The 23,338-nt window shown below is 42.0% G+C and overlaps 1 protein-coding gene across 2 annotated transcripts in view; it reads right to left on the bottom strand.

The window, feature by feature from the left end:
• Positions 1 to 4,712: 4,712 nt before the first annotated feature.
• The window catches only part of adamts17 (ADAM metallopeptidase with thrombospondin type 1 motif, 17), a 170,436-nt gene continuing 151,810 nt past the window's right edge, over positions 4,713 to 23,338 (bottom strand). The window contains exons 21-23 of one of the 2 annotated variants that reach the window (XM_068340531.1): positions 19,385 to 19,537; positions 17,786 to 17,956; positions 4,713 to 6,021 (exon numbers count right to left, since the gene is read on the bottom strand). In XM_068340531.1, the coding sequence (XP_068196632.1) occupies positions 17,804 to 17,956; positions 19,385 to 19,537 (306 nt within the window). In that variant the 3' untranslated portion in view covers positions 4,713 to 6,021; positions 17,786 to 17,803. Of the gene's footprint in view, positions 6,022 to 15,153; positions 17,957 to 19,384; positions 19,538 to 23,338 lie in introns of those variants that run through there. The other variant, XM_068340448.1, reaches the window with a different exon arrangement.

Below are 23,338 nucleotides of genomic sequence, written 5' to 3'. Positions count from 1 at the left end.
GCCAAAGTTTGGCCATTTTCAGTTCTTCATCTTTCACATTCGTTTTCTTTCCTTTCCTCAATTTTTCCTTTCGTTCTTCTCGCAATCTTCGGACCCATTCTGTCATTTCCTCAGAGTTCTTCAAACATGGGTTGAATCCATGTTTCTTGATCCATTTTTCCAGAAATTTACATGAGTCCGCATGACATTGTTGCATAAAGCGGACGTCGGGTTTGATTGCAATGTCTTTTGCTTGGGTCTGTCCCATGGTGCAAATGTTTGTGTGTGTGTGTGTGTGTGGTGTGTGTGTGTGTGTGTGAGGAATGAGGGCTTGTAGTGTCCCAAACTTCAAACTACAACCACGAATTAGAACAAACAAAACGGAAAAGAAAACTTCATTTAGTTTTAAATAAAATCAGAATATTTCAGAAATTTCATGCGACAGAAATGTTCTTTACATTAAATGTGAGTAATAATGTCTTACAATTAAAAGGATGATTGTGTGTGTGTGTGTGTGTGTGTGTGTGTGTGTGTGTGTGTGTGTGTGTGTGTGTGTGTGTGTGTGTGTGTGTGTGCGTGTGCGTGAACGGGCGACGCGCGCGAAAGGAGCAAACGCTTGTCCACAGACACAATCTGCCACACAGCACAGAATGGATCCGCTGATCCGATGTTAGTTTATCATTCACTTTCACGTTTATAGCCAAGCAGTGGACACATCGAAGACAAACATGACATGAAACAATGAAACCCTTTTGGGTTTGAACCGTTTTATAGTGCACTTTTCCTTCTCTGGGCTTTTAACGTATTTTCTGTGAAGGCTGGACCAACGTTTGATTCTTAAAATTTAGGGTTTCTTTATAGTCGACTGTGGTACACAGAAACGTTGCACCGAAGACACACTGCGTTGGTCTTGACGGACTCTTAACGTTTTTCGCCGCGGAATCAGTTTGAAACACCGTGGGTGTTTCCCGGAACTCGACACGCACTGCCGTGAATACAGGAAGATTCAGGTCCTAACTCAACTCAATAGGCACCCCTTTTCCAGCTCTCACGAGTTACTTTACGTGGGAGGGTGCCCGGTCAGTCGTCCCGGACGGACTGAACCTATTAGGAGATCTCTTGCTTATTTAAATTGGTATTATATGGTCCAGCCTTGCAACACAACAAAATTTCACTTGAATTCTTTTTATTCATCAGATTTTACCTTGTCCGATGTTGCCCTGGTTCACGGGGGACCCGTCACCGGAGCTTCTCCTCGGCGCAGGAAGTCGAGTTAGGCCTTTTTCAGAGCGACGAACGTAGTGTGATGGAATGTGGTTTGGTTCGATGGCCTTCGCGTTCCCGCGTCAATTTGAAGTCCAGGTCTTGGGTCCCGGGTTTCGGCACCAGAGAAATGTTGGGTCTAAATCTCGAACATTCACTCAAAAACTGTTCTAAGCTAGACCAGGGTCATCAGACAAAGGCACCCAGAGAGGTTTTAAAGTTTTACCAGCTGCAGCAGGGAGAGACACAGAAGAGATGCACTTGACTTGGTGCAATTCAAAGTAGACTCTAACTCTGTCCCACCCGGCTGCTTTCTTTTATCAAAAAATGGATAGAGCAGGGTTAGATAAAGACGCGCGCAGGCGTCGTAACAGTTTAGATCACACACAAGGTTGAGAACAATAAGACGTTTTTCTACATGTTGGGAGTTAACTTGTGGTTATCTATGTTGGAACATTCTAATCGTCATCAAGGTTGTAGCTGTCTGCAGTAGGTGATTAACTGGAACAGGATGTGTTTGTTAGTACATTCGGGTGCAGCACTTCTAAATGTAGATTATGACACTTTAGAAACACACATATACTTCACGTTGGTTTCTCCTCAAAACACCTCCAGACTCCATTTTGACCTCATACGATCTGTGACTTACAGGTTTAATCACCTTAGCTGGCTTCCAGACCTTATGTTGCTCAAAAGGTTGTATTCTTACACTATCCCCTTCTTTGAGAGTGTCCATGTCCTTTGCTGTGCGGTTGTAATATTTCTCTTGTCTATGTCTGTTGTGTACAAGTCCTTGTGTGTTGTCTGTTACCTTTGGCGCTAACAGAGTGTCTTTGACAAGAAGAAATGTCTTGGTCTTTCTGCTCAAAAGTCTCTGTCCTGGGCTTGAATTAATACCTTGGCTCGGGGTGTTGCGATGATCTAATATGGCCAAATATGGATCTTGTCCAGCAGCTGCAGCTTTCAGCATGAGTTGATTGGCTGTTTTCACTGCAGACTCTGCTTTCCCGTTGCTCTGAACGTATTCAGGTGAAGGTATTCTGTGTTCAAATTCCCACAGTTGGCTAAACCTCTTAAACTCCTGTGAGGTGTATTGTGGTCCTTTATCAGAAATCACTACATCTGGTATTCTTTGTCATGCAAAGTGAGCTTTCAACTTTCTGATAACTGTACTACTCTTAGTGTCAGGTAGATAATCTACTTTCCAGAAGTTGGAATTATAGTCTACTGTTATGAAATGAAAACAAGTCAGTTCCCACTTCATGACACTTTGTGTCATGTTATGAGGATGTATTGTTTCCCTCTGTTGCTTAGGATCTACTGACCTGCATATGTCACATTTTGAGATGAAAGTCTTTATGTACTCATTCATTCCTTGCCAATAAACACACTCTCTAGGACGCCTGAGACATCCTTCAACTCCGAGATGAGAGGAGTGGATGCGCCGCGTGGTGTCAGCCCTGAGTTTGTCTGGTATCACTACTCTCTCTCCTCTGAAGAGTATGCCTTCCTGACAACTCAACTCATCTTGGAATAAGTGGCAATGTTGTATTTCTGTTGGAATATTTTTCTGGTGCTGTGGCCACCCTACCTGAATGATTTTCATCGGCCCCTGTAACTTTGTGTCCTTTTGTGTGGCGGCTCAAATGGAGTTCAGTCTCTCAGCTGAAACAGGTAGTTAGCTAACCATGTTCACAGTCTCTACATCTGTCTCAATATCTGTCATTATGCTCTCAGGTAAGTATGCCCGACTTAAAGTGTCTGCCAATAGCATGTCTCGGCCTGGCACATAGGTCACATTTATGTCATACTTCTGCACCCTGAGTAGCATATGCTGCCGTCTCTTTGGTGCACTAAGTAGTGGTTTTCTGTGAATATTTTCTAGTGGCTTATGGTCACTCTGCACCGTCACTTGTCTCCCATATGTGTACTGGTGGAACTTTTCCATCCCAAACACAATTGCTAAGCACTCCTTTTCTATTTGTGCACATCCTCTTTCAGTGGGTGTCAGTGCTCTGCTTCCAAATGCTACAGGTTTGCCTCCCTGAGTCAGTGCAGCTCCTAGTCCAGTTTCTGATGCGTCACATTGCAACATTAACTCTTCTTCCTGATCATAGTATTTCAAGACAGATGTAGTGGCTATCTTGTTTTTTAACCTCTGAAATGCTGTTTCATGTACATCACTCCATTCCCACATGTTCTCTTTGTGTGTCAGTTGTCTCAAAATTTCAGTCATCTGACAAGTGGTCATAAACTTTGACAGGTAACTCACCATTCCTATCATTCTCCGTACCCCCTTAACATCTGTTGGTCGAGGCATTCCTTTGATGGCCCGCACCTTCTCTGGATCTATCTGCAGTCCTTCAGTTGTCAGCAGATGTCCAATATAGAGTACACCTCGTTGCCACAGTCTGAGCTTTTCAAAGTTTAGTTTGATGTTTTTCTCTCTGCACCTGTTTAGAAAGAGTCTGAGTTTCATATCATGATCTTTGTTCGCCTCATCTTGTGTTGCTCCTTTCCCCGTGACCAGCACATCATCTGCTAGGATGTAGACTCCAGGTAAGCCCTCAAGTGTCTGCATGAGCTTCCTTTGGAAAACTTCTGGTGCTGGGCTGATTCCCATCGGCATCCTTAGCCAATGAAACCGGCCAAATGGGGTTGCAAATGTGGTTAGATAACTTGACTCTTCCTCCACCTTTACATGCTAGAATCCATGTTTTACATCACATACTGTGAATACCTTAGCCTTTAACATTTCTTGGAGGTGTCATCAATTGTAGGGAGTGGAAAGTGACTTCTCTTAAGGGCCCGATTGAGTGGTTTTGGGTCAATGCAGATTTGTGGTTTCCTGTTCGGTTTTGTCACAGAAACCATACTGCTTATCCAGTCTCTGCTCTTTTCTACTGGAGTTATTATTCCTCTTCTCTCCAGATCTGTGAGCTCATCTTTGAGAGGTTTTATCATAGTGACTGGTACTCTGCGTTTTGGCAGTTTAACTGGAGGTACTTTACCGTCTATTTCAATGCAATATTCACCTTCCATGCAGCCGTCTCCAGTAAATACGTCTGCGAACTCTGCCTGGATGTTTTCCTTCGTCATTTTCAAGCCCTGTGCCTTCACACTTTCCACTGTTCTCAATTCAGTTTTAACAATACTGTCAATGGTCAGTATATTCTCATACTGCACCTTTATTAACCCTCACAGTCCTGACCTATTCTGGCCGTTTTTTGGTATTTTTGATATTTGTGTCTATATACCACATTAACAACGATTTAACATACATATGCTTGGTATGTTTATCCTCAGTAAAACTTCAGCTATATGAAAATATAATTTTTATTTCCCTATAACTTATATTGACATATTGGGGAAAAATAGACATCCACAGTCAGATTCGGAAATGGAAAATTTTTATTTTATTGCACATAAAAACCAAAAACATGCTCATAGAATTGATTTTGAGCTCCATAAAGGTTGTCATTGGCTTCTAACATAATTATATACAGTTTGTGTCACTCATGCCACTCTTCAAATGAGTTTTTTGGGCCAAAATAGACACCCAGTCAAATTTGAATATTGAACAAATTATAATTTATTGCACATAAAAACCAAAAACATGCTCCTCAATTTGATTTAGAACTCAAAAAACTTTGCCATAGGCTTCTAACATAACTACCGTTTTGGCCCGAATATAAGACGGTCCTGATTATAAGACGACCCCCTCTTTTTCAAGACTCAAGTTTGAAAAAAGACTTTTTGAACACAAAATTTAATTTTTATACAGAAAATAATTACAGTACATCTGGAACAAATGATTATAACAATATATTCAAGAGAAAAAGCATGCTATTTTGCCTCATTCAAATCATGAAAAAGCTGTCTATCAGATTTTGAGCTCTTGGAAGCAGCGGCTCTGAGGACCACGGAAAGCTTTTCTCTGATTGTGAGCATGTTTTAGGTGATCTTTTTGAGCTCTTCATCTCCGTACATTACACCCTGTGACATCATATTTCACAGCCGCTTTGCAATTGTTTGAAGACTCTACTTCTTTTATCACCATCATCTTGAAGTTTGCATCATAACTTCTCCTCAGCTGCCGGTTAACCTGGCTGATCTTCAACCCACTTTTCTCCAGATTCTCGCTACGTTTCTCCATTTTCTGTTATCTCTTATTTTCTTCTCTTTTCTTTCTTACCGCTATTTTTATTTTTCTTCTTCATGCTACCGCTATTTTATTTTTGTTCTTCGTGACAGGGGTTTCTTGTTCGTGACTCCCCAGGCTTTGGCCTGGAGAGTTAGTTCAGCATTCGCTTTAAAGATATCTGGCGCCATCTAGCGTTGTGAATGGGTACAATGTCTAGACCCCAAATGTAAGACGACCCCCACTTTTTCAGTCTTATTTCAATGCAAAAAACATTGTCTTGTATTTGGGCCAATACGGTATATACAGTTTGTGTCACTTGTGCCACTCTTCAAAGGAGTTTTTCAAAATAAGACTGTACGCATGATTTACGCATAAAAATGTGTGAATAGTCAAATCTCCCACAGGTTCCTGAATTCAACTTTCTCATAGCTGCTCTGCCAATGGCTATTACCTATTACGTATCTTCCTGGCATCCCATTGGCTAAGAGGGATGCCACTCCACCTCTGTGTGGAGCTAGATCAGTGCTTATGGGGTGTCTTTGGCATTCGGCACTCGACCTGTGAGGTAGACTGAGGACGTTTCAGGTGTTGCCGTGGGTGGTTGCAGAAGTTCAAAAGGAGGACTGGAATTCACTCTGTTGTTCGGCATCGTGAAATAGGAGCGTATGAACCAAAGAGGGCAAAAAACAATGGAGACAGCTGTTAAAAGGTAAATAACCATCATTATTAGTCTTTATTCTTTGTTTTTTACGTTATGCAAAACTCTCATTTATTGTGTAATAATCTAATCGTAACATGTATTTGTTACATGTTTTGATGCATTTTTATGCTTTATGAAACATTTATGTCGGATTTTTTGTGGGCTTGCAACGGATTGGGACACTTGCATGGAAAACGGGTCTCTACTTACGTAATTTTCTACTTACAAAATTAATTGGTTCCGGAAAAAAATTACGTAAGTAGAGGTACCACTCCTGACTACCAGCAATGCAAATCTGTCCTCTGTATAGGACCTTTCTAAACCTGAATATCTCCCACCCACTGCATACTACTGAATTGACTCGTTTAGGCATCTACAGAAAACATTTAGGGCTTTTCAATACCAAATGTGAAGGGGTGGGGTTTTCGGAACTTTCTTTTTTTCAACAAGGAAAATGGCAGCCATCAGTGCCAGCACATTTTATGGGAAGAAGAAAAGTAAGTGCATAAAACTCTTTACTAAGCAAATTTTGACTTGAAATGCTGTTGGTATTTTTTAGATAAGTCTCTTAAAAACACAATAACACAATATGACGTATTTTAACTGTATTTTAGAATAGTATTTAAGTTTTTAAATAGTGTCCTCCGTAGTGGACATTTGTAGTTATTGGTGCAACACTAAATACCACTCCTGAAGAGCTAAAGACATTTTTTGGGATTTATATTTACATGGGCTATCTATGGTATCCAAACATTCAAATGTACTGGGCCTCAAACACCAGAGTTCAAATTGTGGAAGAATCCATGACCAGAAATCGGTTTTACAAGCTGAGAAATTCCATCAAGAACATCAATGACCTCAATGTTTCAGATGATGAAAAAGGAAGTGATCTCTTGTGGAGAATCAGGCCCCTCTTGACCAAAGTAAGGCGAGGATGTCTGAGTCTGCCTAGAACAGGAAAATTGTTCATTGACGAGCAAATGGTCCCATTTACTGGTTGCTGCCCAGTGCACCAGTATCTACCAGGCAAGCCATACCCAACTGGATTGAAGGTGTTTGTCTTGGCCGCACCAACTGGTTCAGTCTTAGACTTTGTGGTCTACCAAGGCAAGACTACCTTCGCAGATACAGGAGGAAAAGGAATTGGAGAACAAGCTGTTCTTCATTTGGCAGAATCTGTTCCCCAAGGAACCCAGCTGTTTTTTGACAGGTACTTTACAACTGTCAACCTCCTCGACACCCTGATGACAAAAGGGCTGACGGACTGGAACCTTCATGAATAACAGGGTTCCAAAGGAGTGCAAGATCATAGGGGATAAGCTCTTCAAAAAAAACGAAAGAGTGAAGCTCTGAGACACTATGGTGCCGTCCATCTTCCAGAGATGGTGAACGAAACACATGCATCAATGTGTCGCAGATCCGGCTGCAAGAGCAAAACATATGTGATGTGCACAAAGGGCAAGGTGTTCCTCTGTGTTTCCAAGAAGGGTAATTGCTTCTTGAAGTATCATTCCAAATAACCCCAACAAAGCAAAACAAAACAAAGTGCTGATGGACATTTCTGTGGATGTTAAACTCATTCTGATACTGACATTTCGGTATTTTCTTTTGGACTAACTTTGGCATCCAGGTTCAATTTCATGTGTATGGCGTTCCGATGTCCACTGCAGTGGACAGATATCTGAAATTTTTTTTAAAAATGTCCCCAAAAAATCTTTTCAGTATTCTGATTACCTTACAAAGATTGGGGGATTTTAAAATCAATGTGATTGGACAACATTTTTTTCCCTGGTAGTCAGGAGGATATGTTATTCAGTTGCCATACATGTGATTGTGCCTGAAAATGGACCTAAAATTCTAAAATTTCAGGGTATGAAATCACACAAAACAGTGATATCTGGTGATGCACTGCAAGTATATCATAAGCTTTAATCAGCCTCCTCTCAAGTTGGCATCCATGGTCATGGACATCCACGTCATCTGTCAGGTTGACATTTGAGGTCTCGCTCACCAAAATTAAGGCCTTCATCTTCATCACCTTATATTTCTTCCACCATATTCCCCAAGGCCTTTTTATTAGGGATTATGTAGGTGAGTCCAAAATAAAGGCCTAATGAAATAAAATGCATTAGGTAAACATACATTGATACTCTAAATACTATAGAACTACTAGCCACCGCATCTTGAAACATCTATTGTCCACAATGGAAAATAGTTGTGCAGCCATTTTGACAGCCACCGATGCAGCATCAAATTAGCCCGACCCCACAGCAGCACCGCAGCGCCACACTTCCGGTACCCACCACCCCATGTCCTGACCCTGTGCTACTGTGCTAACCTGTGTGGAATGCGGTGCATTAAAAATATGGAGGGAAGCTCAACGCTGTCCAAATTCTCCAGATACCGCAGGGCCCCCTCCAAAGTGTGTGTGTGTGTTGCATTAAAATTGGAGGATGGGTGGGGACAAGTGGGGCATATGTGGGGAGGACACAGTGCCCTAGAGCACTGCAATCCGCTTCAAAACGGAGCCCACTGCCCTCGCCCCCATCCATTTCCAAAGCCCAAACTGTGCCCTATATGTGCCTAAAGGTTATTATATATTGTGCAGTGGGAGATATGTAAAGTGAACATTAGGAGGCAATCTGGTGTGGGCCTGGCCCACATGAACAGAGCCGCACAGGGGATCTGCATCACAGCTGGCCAATCAGCTTGAGCCCACAACCAGGCCCAGCCATGACCACCAGGTCTGCAACCCGGCCACAGGCGTCTAGTGATCATCAAAGCCCTCGACAACCATCATTCACTGACCAAACGGCAACCGCTGCAAGCCATCAGCCCGCCCCACAACAACAACAACCCAGAGACAGGACTTCCGTGTCTGTCTGACGTCCGTCGCCTTGCGTTTTTATTGATTTTTACTCATTTGGACCAGTCCAGTCAGATAATTTTGCGAGAGTTGGGAATTTGAGAAACACGATGCCGCCGGTCCGCGTTTCTGACGAGATTCGAACCAATTCCACGTTTCCTGTCCAGATTGCACCGCCGCGCCTCCGCAACCCGCTGACATCGACAGCTCCCAGAACAGGAGCCACAAGGAGGTGAGCAGAAGCCACTGGACCAGGCCCAGGCCAACAGCAGGCTCCACCTGATCTAAGCAGCTTCCCGGCTGCTAGAGCCAAAACAAGATGCCACCAAAATCAAGGAATAAAGCAGCCCTGGAGGAGGAGATTGAGGAGATAAAGAAATTGCTGGACTTTATGTCTGGTGAAATAGCAACTATCTCAAAACATCAAAAACTGATTCTGGAGATGATGGGTGAAATTAAAGAACTCAGGAAGCAATGTGCTGAGAAGGACAAGATGGTGACCTCTCTGGAACGCTGTGTAGCAGACCTGGAGCAGTACTCCCGCATGAATGACATTGTTGTCAGTGGGCTGCAGACCAAACCTCGGACACACGCCCAGGTGGCTTCACCAGCAGCCAGCAGTGGACCCACTGTCTCTGACCAGGATTCCATCGAGCAACAGGTGATTACATTTTTCAATAGCAGAGGCATTCCGGTAAATAACAGTGACATTGAGGCGTGCCATCCTCTCCCTTGGAGAAAAAAAAAACAGACAAGCCAGCTATAATTATTCGCTTCACCAATAGGAAGCACAAGGATGCACTGCTCAAACAAGGAAAAAAGCTCAAGGGGTCAGATGTCTATGTGAACGAGCACTTAACGAAGAAAAATGCAGATATTTCCGGGAAAGCACGCCTTCTGAGAAAGCAGGGGAAAATGCACTCAACATGGACAACAAACTGTAAGGTGTGTATTAAGTTGAATGGGTCACTAGAGGAGGCCATGGTTTTAGTCATCAGAGACCTGGGTGAGCAGGACAAATACAAGTGGCCCCACCAAGGTAACTATAACCCATAGACAATGGTAACAAATGCACTGACAAATCACCTAACTCAAAATGAAGGCAATTGAACAAGACATTGACCCGGACAGTAACTTCTTTGACCACTTGAACAGCATGTGTTGCTACAACATACACTGTAGATGAACAATACAATGACCTGAATGTTAAACAAGACCATGGAATAGCAATAATTTATTTTAATTGTCGAAGTCTGTATGCCAATTACAATAGTATCAAAGATTACTTAAGTAAATTTAAAAAGCCATTCAGTATCATTGCATTGTCTGAAACTTGACTCTGTCCTGAGAAGGGATTTGACCTTGAGCTGAGTGGATATGAGCTCTTCCTTTCGGCTTTTCCCTTCAGGGGTCGCCACAGCGAATCAATTGCCTCCAATTAATCCTGTCTTCTGCATCTTCTTCTCTCACACCAACTACCTTCAAGTCCTCTTTCACTACATCCATAAACCTCTTAAGTCTTCCTCTGGGCCTACTGCCTAGCAGTTCAAAACTCAGCATCCTTCTACCAATATATTCACTATCTCTCCTCTGGACATGTCCAAACCATCTCAGTCTGGCCTCTCTGACTTTATCTGTGCTGTCCCTCTGATGTACTCATTCCTTATCCTATCCATCCTGGTCACTCCCAAAGAGAACCTCAGTATCTTCATCTCTGCTACCTCCAGCTCTGCCTCCTGTCTTTTCCTCAGTGACACTGTCGCCTGAAATGAATGAATAACTAACAAACTAACTAACTAACTAACCCTTTCGCTTTAATGATTATGTTCATTTGATCACTGTACTATTTTATTTTATATTTTTTTGTCTCTTACTTTGTTTTGTTTTTTATTTTATTTTCATCTGTAAATGTTATCAACAAATATTTCATAATGATTATTTTTTTTGAGAATAAAGGGGTAGGAGTTTAACCCTTGCCCTTGAGCAAGGCGCCGTCCCACCTACGAGCTGCTATATTGGGGTGCACTCCAGGAAGCTGCTGCCGTCACTCTGCCTCCCGATGTACATCTTGATGTTGTGTATTGTGTGTGTACTAACTGCATGCTTACAGGCCCCCTTGTGGTTGTTTCAGCGGCCTGTACATACTGTGAAAAACTAACACAAAAATGTAACAATGTACATCTGAGTGACAAATGTAATTTCCCCCAGGGGATCAATAAAAGTATATCTTCTTCTTCTTCATCTTCTTCTTAACATCAGCGGCTCACTGGTTGGATTGATCAGTTTTAGAGGCAACCATCTGTCACCCCATAATGGTGTGATAACCCTACCAACTATGATGGTCCTGGGCTTCGATCTTGACTGGATCGGTTCAACAATCACTGTGCTGCCTACTGATACGACAGCTGACCCTGGCAACCTGCCTCATATTAGGTGTTCACACTGTGACTACAGCATAACACACTGATTCAACTTCACTGTACCAACTCTATCAGGCACTAAGCTTAACCTCTACCTCTCTGGATTAGACAGCTGCCAAGGTATGGGCTGCCTGTTTGATCTGGGCCTAGCAGCAGTAGTGGCAGACCTATGCAACAGAACTTTCTCCAGCATTCCAATTACACGGTCAAGAGCGTCAGACTCCGCAATGTTCGCCCGAAGCAAGTCTAAGTTGTCCTGAGGTAGCTGGAGCTTGACAAACACCAATTTTGTTTACTGACACCTATTTGGATACTTCAGGTGCCGTAGACTTCAAATTCACCTCTGAATGATACTCACTTAGTATATCTTGGACTTCACGTGCTGACCATTAGCCAATCGGTTTAGACCGGAATGTTATTGTGAGCTCTCTGGAAGGACAGTTTCTTATGAACATATGAGTCACCTCAGTGTTCAGGTAGTCCAGCGTCTTACCCTACTCCTTCAGACGCTCAGCAGCGAGGTCCACAGCACGGTTTAGCCTGAGCCAGTAGTCAAATACGGTAATAACATTACAAACGTCTACCCACACAGGGCATAACAAACAATTACCCTCCATGGAAGAGGCGGTTAGAGGCCAAGATAAAGAAGTCAGCCAGCTAGCCGAGCTACAGAATGCCAGGATGCTAGGTAATAGCCAATGGCAGAGCAGCTATAAGAATGTTGCGTTCAAGAACTTTTAGGTGCTGTGAGTAGCAGCCCATACTGTATTTTTACCTTTCGTAACTCGAAATTTATTTCGTTACTAGAGGCAATATTTTCCTGTTGAGGCGTTCATAAGTAGAGACATTCGTAAATAGAGGTACCACTGTGTGTATGTGTAATACACATACACACAATCTCCTGCAGTTCTAACCGAGCATCAGTATGGGGAAGAAAGATGATTTGAGTGACTTTGAACGTGGCATGGTTGTTGGTGCCAGAAGGGCTGGTCGGAGTATTTCAGAAACTGCTGATCGACTGGGATTTTCACGCACAACCATCTCTAGGGTTTAAAGAGAATGGTCCGAAAAAGAAAAAATATCCAGTGAGCGGCAGTTCTGTGGACAGAAATGCCTTGTTGATGCCAGAGGTCAGAGGAGAATGGCCAGACTGGTTCGAGCTGATAGAAAGGCAACAGTGACTCAAATAACCACCCGTTACAACCAAGGTAGGCAGAAGAGCATCTCTGAACGCACAGTACGTCGAACTTTGAGGCAGATGGGCTACAGCAGCAGAAGACCACCCCGTGTGCCATTCCTTTCAGCTAAGAACAGGAAACTGAGGCTACAATTTGCGCAAGCTCATCGAAATTGGACAATAGAAGATTGGAAAAACGTTGCCTGGTCTGATGAGTCTTGATTTCTGCTGCGACATTCGGATGGTACGGTCAGAATTTGGCGTCAACAACATGAAAGCATGGAAAGCCTTGTATCAACGGTTCAGGCTGGTGGTGGTGGTGTAATGGTGTGGGGAATATTTTCTTGGCACTCTTTGGGCCCCTTGGTACCAATTGAGCCCCGTTGCAATGCCACAGCCTACCTGAGTATTGTTGCTGACCATGTCCATCCCTTTATGACCACAATGTACCCAACTTCTGATGGCTACTTTCAGCAGGATAATGCGCCATGTCATAAAGCTGGAATCATCTCAGACTGGTTTCTTGAACATGACAATGAGTTCACTGTACTCAAATGGCCTCCACAGTCACCAGATCTCAATCCAATAGAGCATCTTTGGGATGTGGTGGAACGGGAGAGTCGAATCATGGATGTGCAGCCGACAAATCTGCACCAACTGCGTGATGGCATCATGTCAATATGGACCAAACTCTCTGAGGAATGCTTCCAGCACCTTGTTGAATCTTTGCCACGAAGAATTCAGGCAGTTCTGAAGGCAAAAGGGGGTCCAACCCGTTACTAGCATGGTGTACCTAATAAAGTGGCCTGTGAGTGTATATTATATATATATATATATATATCAGTATACTGTATATTGCCTTTTGTCGTTATAAGATTGTGTAATGTTATATGCTGACCATGAGTCGAGAAAGGCGCGTTAAAATAAAATGTATTATTATTATTACCTCGATAGCCTGCAGGCCAGCCACTGTTGGCTACAAAGTGACATTGCGTTCTCCTGAATTAGACGCAGCCCCGATTGCCATGAGGTAGAGAGGAAACCATTGCTTGAATGTCCGCCAGTTTTCATCCACGTTTCCATCCAGCAGCAGGTGACTGTTCGTTTTTTTCCCCTCCATCATCTCAGTTTGTCCTTGTCACTCAGTCAGTCATCTTCTAACCCGCTTAATCCGCTAACGTAGGTCGCGGGGGAGCCGGTGCCTATCCCGGCAGTCTCAGGGCATGGGGCAGGGGACACTCCGGGCACGACGCCAGTGTACCGTGGTGTCCTTGTTGTAAGTTCGTTAATTCCTGGTATCATATATTGTTACGTAATTAATGAAAAGTCTCACAACTTGTTATCAGGTTCAGTACTCTTTACTGCCATGTGAGATCTGTCGTATTTTCGTTACAGCAGCCGTAAATCATACCACACCCCCTAACTTTACGACAGTTACTGATATCCGTACAATGAGAAGTGTGGAAAAACTCCCAATGTCAGCTTCAGCAGCAACCACAAAATCAGAAATATTAACTGCTTGATGCAGCTATTCAGAGAGCACCATGCATATCTGTGGCCATTGATGAGTTGCAGCTTTTGTGTGTGTCCTTCACAAAGACAAGGAGCTCTTTGCTGAGTGTAACACCACTATGAAACACACACAAGAGAGGACACATGCAGCAATAAAAGAGATGCTGACAAAATCCAGTTGTCTCTTTCACCACAGATGACAGACACCACCACCCTCTCTTTTCCCAAAACCTTGTCATGGTGAGAAAAAAGTGGGGACTGTTACAAACAGTCAAGGTGTGCCTGTGCCCACCTTGTGCACAGGCACACCTTGTGTACAAGGTTACTTGTGCACAAGTAAATTACTGGCAGGCCAAATGCCCCTTTCTCTCATGAAGAAAGTTCTGTTTGCATTTTTCCCCTGAAAGAGACAGTTTTTATTCATGTTTTCTGAAGATGTTAATGTTTTGTTTTTTTTACTTGAAGTTTAGGCCTTTATTTCTTTAGGCTAGGATGCCTTAAATTTACGAGAAAAAGGACAATTCAGCTCTTTTTGAACTTTATTTTTAATTCTTAGATTTGTGTGTTCTTCAATCTAACATAAAGGCTTGAAATTTATTTGCCTGGGTCTACTTTTATTTAGCTAGCTCTACTCTCAGTTAAACATATCCTGCATTGAAAATTTATTATAAATGATAATGTGGACATAGGGACCGGATATAAGACACAAAAGTCTTCTTTAGTTCTCAGAACTGAAGAAGCCTCTTGGATGAGAGGTGGAACTTCTTCAAAAAAGCTTTATTAAAGTGTAGTGGATTGATTTAAACTGAGAACCTACATAGACATTATGTGAGATAGCTAAGTAGCCAGACATCAGCCAATACCAACATTAAAGTCAACTTGTTCACTAGCAAGTAGCACAAGCTATTTGTTAACTTAACAGTCTAGATTTGAATGACACACGCTATGCAAATTTAAGTACATTTCCCTTAAATCATTCCCACAAAAATAATGGATCAAAATTATCATTACCAGCACTCAATTTTCTTAATTGGATTTAAAGTTGACAATTAAAGTGATTCTTGATTATCAGACAGAAAAAAATAATTGTGATTTATTTATGTATTTATTCCGTTTATTTTTTTCTTTCCTGACATGTTATTACAGCAGACTTCACTTCCATCAGTGTTGTAACATCAACAACAATGTGCAAAAAGGAAAAAAAAAACCATGGTTGAAGGGTAGAAGCCATTGGATTGTAAAATCCCCGTCCCCTGAATCAACAACATCTCTCTCATTGCAACACATTATCAACCAAATTTATACATTGCATGTCACATTTCCATTACTGCATTTTATTTTGGTGCATTGTTGTTTTAAATCGTCCATTCAGTCCAGTAGACGTGCATCTTTGCACATGTCTTTGGCAGTTCTTGAAAAGAGTCCAGTTTTGTTAATTATCTTTTTATAGTCCATTCCGAGTGATGTTTCGAGGCAATTTTATGGTGTCGGTAACGATTGTGATTAAACTGACCTTTGAGTGTCTTCAATTGTGCTCGGATTGCGGGCGTTAAGAGCAAAGCACAGTCACCCAGCTCACACACAAATGGAAACGTCAAATATTCTCATCCTGATGTTTTCCCTTGAGCTTATGATTTTTTGAGAAAGTCTTACATTCTGTCATGAAGTTGAATGGCATATAGCATTTCATATCTGTAAATCATACAGTATATGAATTGTGGTAACCCGGACATTATTACTGAAAAGTACAGCCAAAAGTACCGTGTGCTTTTCAAGAAATGAAAACCGCCAAAAGGACAGACTACATACTGTGATTTGTCCACTTTTTAGTTCAGCCATGGCCCTTGCTCTGCCAGTTTGATAGATCATGCCTATGGAATGCTTTTGTTTTTTTGGTTTTTTCAGAAGAAAATGTCAATGAATTTGAAGAGTTCAGAACTATTTGTGCATTCAGGAAATTGTTCAGAAAAGAAAATCGACCACTCCATATACATGAAGATAGGGACTCCAGCAGCCATGGTGTGGTACCTCCATCAGGTCAAAACAAGGTACAATGAATAAAAAAAAAAAAGCTGCTGGTGAAGGCTAAATATTAATACCTTAAAAATGTAATTAACTTTGGCACTAATGACAACTGGTTGTGCCAGTCAGAGGTCATGAGAATTAACTGAGTTGGTGTGTAGCTTCGCCAAATCTGTCTGGGCAGTAGGCCAGAGAAAATTACTAACTCAATCTCACCAGTGACAACATGGTCAGCCACATGTCTTCATTCAACCACTGGGTGTTGAGGTGCAGTCCACAAAACAATGTGGGCTTCATAGATAATTCTCAATCATTCTGAGGAAAAACTGGTCTTGTTAAGAGAGATGGTATCCATTTATTTTAATAAAACTGAAGTAAGTGGTTTTTGGCTCAAAACATGTAACATACATTAATGTTTGTTCTAGCGATGTAGTCGAGCTACATAGTATTGCCTTGTCCAACAGCAGCACTGCCTGGGAGTTCTTTCAGAATTTGCTCTTCAATACATAATCTGTTTTCAAGGACCACATTCTTTCACCTTTGCGGTATTGTAAAAATGAGGCACATGACAACACAAAAAAGTGCAGAAAAGGTAGTTCTTGCTTTTGTTCCACGCTTGATTGTTTCAACTCTTCACTGTCGGGTTGCCGCAACAAATCTATTAAACATCATCAGCTTGTCCAGAATGCAGGAGCTTGTGTTCTAACAAGCCAGAATAAGACATCACGTTTCCCTTGTCCTGACATCTCCATATTGGCCCCCTGTTAAAGCCTGAATTGATTGTAAAATACAGTGATCCCTCGTTACTGATAGTTCATGTGTTCCAGGAACCACCCACAAAAAGAAAATTCCGCAATATAGTGACAAATTATTTATTTATTTTTATTTACGGTAATTTAAAGTTTTATGAACCCTACCCGTACGGATTTTAAACCACCTTCTATCTGGATTACCTTTTTCCACATTGTTATGGACTATTTAAAGTACTTTCGTTCTCACAGAAGTGTGCTGCATTCTGAGACTCACGGAATGCAGCACATCCGGATGCCATCAGCCAATAGAATGTGCGTACTGTATAATGTGACTACTTACTAAAAATCTGCGATGAGATGAAGTCACACATGTAGATAGACGTATATGCGAGGGATTACTGTACTATATTTTTACTCCCTTCTAAAGTTCTTAATAGCCAAGACCCACCATGTCTTTAAGCACTTATTGTGCCAAACTACCCCATTAGAACTCTGCAGTCCCAAAGTCTAATATTGCTGTTCCAAAAAATTGGAGGAACAAGTGGGATTCTATTAGAGTGGGTCTTTCACTGCTCTACCTGGAAAGTGCCTTCAGGTAATGTTTTGTTACGAACTGGTGCTTTTCAAAAAAAATAAAAAAATTTGATTTGAATTGAATATGAAAGAATATGGCTACAGCTAAAAAGGGAGATGCAGATACTTTAAAATGATCTGGGGAAAGATGATGTGACAACTTTGAAACAGCACAAAACGAGGACATTGTTAAAGTGTTTTGTTTTTAAATGACAACTGCAACCAAGAAAATGGGGGTAGTTTGGATTTGTTTTACATCTGCGGGAAAACACAAATCATTTTTTGTATCTTTGATCTTGGGTTTTATGTTTTAATTAGTACATTTTCCAGTGAATTACGCACTTCAGAAAAGAGTTGTGTCCAGCATCTCACCTAACCTGGGAGATGTAGTGTTCTCATTCTTTTTTCTTGATACAGGTACCATTGTGACAGTGTTGGTAGGTTTGTGGTCTCACTATGACTGGGCAGTTGTTACCATGGCGACCCGTTACTTTGTGCATACACTGGACCACTCGTGACTGTAGGCCATTTCCACAAGATGATGAACACTGAAATAACCAATGTATTTAGTTTTTAAATTTGTGCAGTTAATTTTTGCTGAAGACATACGTAAATAAATTATATATATATATATATATATATATATATATATATATATATATATATATATATATATTATATACTGTACATATATAGTTCAAGACAGTTTGCATGCTCTCCCCGTGTCTGCGTGGGTTCTCTCTGGGTTCTCTGGCTTCCTCCCTCCTCCAAAAACATTGTGCTTCAGGCTAATTGGCCAGTCCCAAATTGACTATAGGTGTGAGTGTATGCAGTTGTGTTTGTCTGCGTCTCTGTGTGGCTCTGCGATGCACTGGTGTCACACTTGGGGTGTGCCCCGCCTTATACCCAAGCCAGCTGGGTTAGGCTCCAGCTCCCCCCGACAGCGAATGAAGGGGTTAAGAAACTGGATGGATGGATATATATGTGTATATATAGATGCTCCTCTACTTACGTTCATTTGTTTTACGTTTTTTCGATTTTACGTTTGAACTAAAATAATTTTGAAAAAAAAAACTTTTGTGTGTGAATTTTTGAGTTTAGCGTGCTCTCCGTAGTACGAGACGTTCAAACGATCTTACATTTGACACTGCGTCCATTGTTTACATGGCGCAAATGACATGTTTACTATACAGGCTAGCTATCACCTTTGAAGTTTGATTATAAAATACTTAACCTGATATCTTACTTGCGCTAAATCATCTTAGTATCAGTGAATCTTAAAGTTCAATATTTATTTTTTTTCATATAGCAACACTTTTACGCTATGCCTTATTTCTACATTTATATACAGGTATTTACATGTATATATTTGCTAATATTGGCACACACACACACACACACATAGCTGACATTGGTGTTTAGTTTAATTGGTGTTTCTCTGTGATTGATTAATTTAAGCTAAAAAAGAAAATGTATTCCTGATCAATATTCACTTGTTTATCTTGGTGAAGATGAGACGATAATAATAGTTTTGTCCTCAGCTGCATAATCTGAAATACAGTCACGGATCATATTGGAACCTATCCCAGCTGGTTATTGGCAAAAGATAGGGTACATCCTGGACGAGATACCAACTCATTGCGTCCTAATCAATATACTTAATCAATAAGACAAAAGGTCAACTTCTGAGTGTCTGGTGAAGCTGGTGTCATGTAATAAGACATGGCTATGAAGACGAAGAAATGTCATTTGAAGTTCAGGTTATAATATCAGCAGCATAATGGAGTTTACTGAGCATGCCATGTCTGCAATTACATAAGTTATTTTCTTATGACTTGCCACAAATTTCCCCACTGTGGGACAAAGTTTATCTTATCTTACTCATCCCTAAACCTTTGTGGGACATTTATTGTAAAATTCATTTCTTTTGCTAGCCATATTCTATTTAATTAACTGTATTTTAGCTATACAATTACCTTGGACCAGTCTCCAGTCTTCCACTCAAAACAATTAGAATGGTCCTCACATGGCTCCTCTTGAGTCGGCCGGGAGAAAGGATTGCACAAACTTTTAGCGTTTATACAGGTCACTGTCCGTTCACGAACACCTTGACCACAGTCTGACGAACACTAAAGGAAGTGAGAGAAAAATAAAAGATACATAGATACACAGTAAATGCTGAAATAAACCAAAACTTGCATTTTCATTAAAGGGACTATAAGGGGAGGATATATTAGACTCAACAGTACCTGCAAGTGAGGGAATGTGTCACCTAAACAACATAACAATTATACATATCCTAAAGTAAACTTTCAATGTTTTCAATCCCAAATTCATCAGATTTCTTGCAACTAATTTGGCTACAAAATCAAACATGAATAACATGTAAAATTAACATGTTTTAATCTTGCGTGCGAACGTGTGAATTAGAAACCTCTTACAATCTACACTGCAAGAAGGGATTTTTGAAAGAGGTAACTCGATGTATAAAAGATGTATTCTTTTCCTTTCGGCTTTTCCCTTCAGGGGTCGCCACAGCGAATCAATTGCCTCCATCTAGCCCTGTCCTTTGCATCCTCTTCTCTCACTCTCAACTACCTTCATGTCCTCCCTCATTACATCCATAAACCTCCTCTTTGGTCTTCCTCTAGGCCTCTTGCCTAGCAGTTCAAAACTCAGCATCCTTCTACCAATATATTCACTATCTCTTCTCTGGACATGTCCAAAACATCTCAGTCTGGCCTCTCCAAAACCTCTAACATGTGCTGTCCCTCTGATGTACTCATTCCTGATCCTATTCTTCCTGGTCACTCCCAAAGAGAACCTCAGCATCTTCATCTCTGCTACCTCCAGCTCTGTCTCCTGTCTTTTCCTCAGTGACACTGTCTCTAGACCAATTCAACATTGCTGGTCTCACCACAGTTTTGTACACCTTTCCTTTCATTTTAGCTGAAACTCTTCTATCACACATCACACCTGACACTTTTCTCTACCCGTTCCATCCTGCCTGTACACGCTTCTTCACCTCTTTTCCACACTCTCCATTGCTCTGGACTGTTGACCTTAAGTACTTAAAATCCTCCACCTTCTTGATCTCTTCTCCCTGTAACCTCACTCTTCCACTTGGGTCCCTCTCATTCACACACATGGACTCTGTCTTACTGCGGCTAACCTTCATTCCTCTCCTTTCCAGGACAAACCTCCACCTCTCTAGCTTGTCCTCCACCTGTTCCCTGCTCTCACTACAGATCGCAATGTCATCTGCAAACATCATAGTCCATGGAGATTCTAACCTCGTCTGTCAGCCTGTCCATCAATATAGCGAATAAGAAGGGGCTCAGAGCTGATCCCTGATGCAGTCCCACCTCCACCTTGAACTCTGTCACACCTACAGCACACCTCACCACTGTCTGACAGTCCTCATACATGTCCTGCACTGCTCTAACATACTTCTCTGCCACTCCAGACTTCTTCATACAATACCACAGTTCCTCTCTGGGCACCCTGTCATAAGCTTTCTCCAGATCTACAAAAACACAATGCAGCTCCGTTTGGCCTTTCTACTTCTCTATCAACATCCTCAAAGCAAATACTGCATCTGTAGTACTCTTTTTTGGCATGAAACCATACTGCTGCTCACAAATGTTCACTTCTGCCCTTAGTCTAGCTTCCACTAGTCTCCCATAACTTCATTGTATGACTCATCAGCTTTATTCCTCTTTACTTGCCACAACTCTGCACATCTTCCTTCTTCTTAAAAATGGGCACCAGCACACATCTCCATTCCTCAGGCATCTTCTCACTATCTAAGATCCTGTTGAACAACCCAGTCAGAAACTCTACTGCCACCTCTCCTAGACACTTCCATACCTCCACAGGTGTATCATCAGGACCGACTGCCTTTCCACCCTTGAGCAAGGTGCTGTCCCCTTTACAAATTGCTCATTTGAGGCGCACCAAGAAGGAGCTGCCTGCCACTCTACCTCCCCTGCATGCCTACAGGCCCCTTTGTGTGTGTGTGTGATACAGGGGCCTGTACTCACTAATATATATGTATGCATGCGTTTGTAATCAGTAGCTAGAGTGTGCGTTCTTAATTTCCCTTCGGGGATCAAACCAGTATATAAAATTTAAAAAAAAAATTAAAAAAATTTAAAAAAAAATCTCTCTGTCTTGCCAACCGCTATAGATCAGTCTCTCCCTCCTTACTGTCCAACCTAGCATACAAGTCATCATAAGCCCCTTGTTTGGCCTTTGCTACCTCTACCTTCACCTTACGCTGCATCTCCTTGTACTCCTGTCTACTCTCCTCAGTCCTCTCAGTGTCCCACTTCCTCTTGGCTAACCTCTTTCTCTGTATACACTCCTGTACCTCCTCATTCCATCGCCAAGTCTCCTTATCTACTTTCCTTCCAGATGACACACCAGGTACTCTCCTACCTGTCTCCCTGATCACATTAGCTGTAGTTGTCCAGTCATCTGGAAGCACCTCCTTGCCACCCAGAGCCTGTCTTAACTCCTTCCTAAAAGTCATGCAACACTCTTCCTTTTTTAGTTTCCACCATTTCATCTTCTACTCTGACTTTGCCCTCATCATCTTCCTCACCACCAGAGTCATCCTACACACCACCATCCTATGCTGTTTGGCTACACTCTCCCCTCCTACTACTTTGCTGTCACTGATCACCTTCAGGTTACACCATCTACACAAGATGTAGTCTACCTGTGTGGTCCTACCACCACTCTTATAGGTCACCCTATGTTCCTGCCTCTTCTGGAAGAAAGTATTCACTATAGCCATTTCCATCCTTTTTGCAAAGTCAACTACCATCTGTCCTTCTGCGTTCCTTTCGTGGATACCAAACCTACCCATCACTTCCTCATCACCTCTGTTACCTGCACCAACATTTCCATTGAAGTCTGCACCAATGACAACTCTCTCACTTCTAGGCATGCTCTGCATCACTTCATCAAAGTCCAGCCAGAATCCTTCTCCTCCAGCTCACATCCTACCTGTGGAGCATACCCACGTAACAACATTGAACATCACACCTTCTATTTCTAGCTTCAGACTCATCACTCGTTCCGACACTCTTTTTACCTCCAGGACATTCCTAACAAACTCCTCCTTCAAGATAACTCCTACTCCATTTATCTTCCCATCTACACCATGACAGAACAACTTGAACCCTGCTCCTAAACTTCTAGCCTTGCTACCTTTCCACCTGGTCTCCTGGACACACAGTATGTCTACTTTCCTCCTCTGCATCATGTCAACCAACTCGCTACCTTTTCCTGTCATAGTTCCAACATTCAACGTCCTTACTCTTAGTCCTATACTCTTGGTGCTCCTCTTGTCTTTCTTTGTGCAAACACACTTTCCTCCTCTCCTTCTTTGACCAACAGTAATCCAATTCCCACCGGCGCCCTGTAGGTCAACAGTGCCGATGGCAGTTGTTGTTAACCAGGGCCTCGACCGATCCGGTATAGAAGTCATAGGTTTGATTCGCATCTTTGATTGGCAAAAGTTTTACGCCGGATGCCCTTCCCGACGCAACCCTCTGTATTTATCCGGGCTTGGGACTGGCACAATGAGACACTGGCTTGTGCCTTCTTGCGGCTACATTCGATGTATAAAGGATGTAAATTGTATAAAACATACTTGATTATTGTAGTCAGCCAAAAAATCATAAAGTACTGTTACATAGAAAAAAAGGGTAAAATACACCCAAAAGCCTGAGTTCTGTGCTCCAAATCGTGCATGCGCCAAAATGCATGTTTGACTGAGTGGGACAGGTAACTCTTCACTGCCATCTTCCTCTTGCTCTAAACTGTCATCGAACTGTGAAAAGGAAAGTCAGCTATTTGCACAACATAACAACATGTCATCTAAAATGCTTCACACACAGTTATTTGTTCTTGTCTACGCA

This window comes from Antennarius striatus, chromosome 1 (assembly GCF_040054535.1).
Source record: "Antennarius striatus isolate MH-2024 chromosome 1, ASM4005453v1, whole genome shotgun sequence".
NCBI lineage: Eukaryota > Metazoa > Chordata > Actinopteri > Lophiiformes > Antennariidae > Antennarius > Antennarius striatus.
Note: the sequence above shows the minus strand (reverse complement) of the source record. Positions and strands in the feature narration are given on the sequence as shown.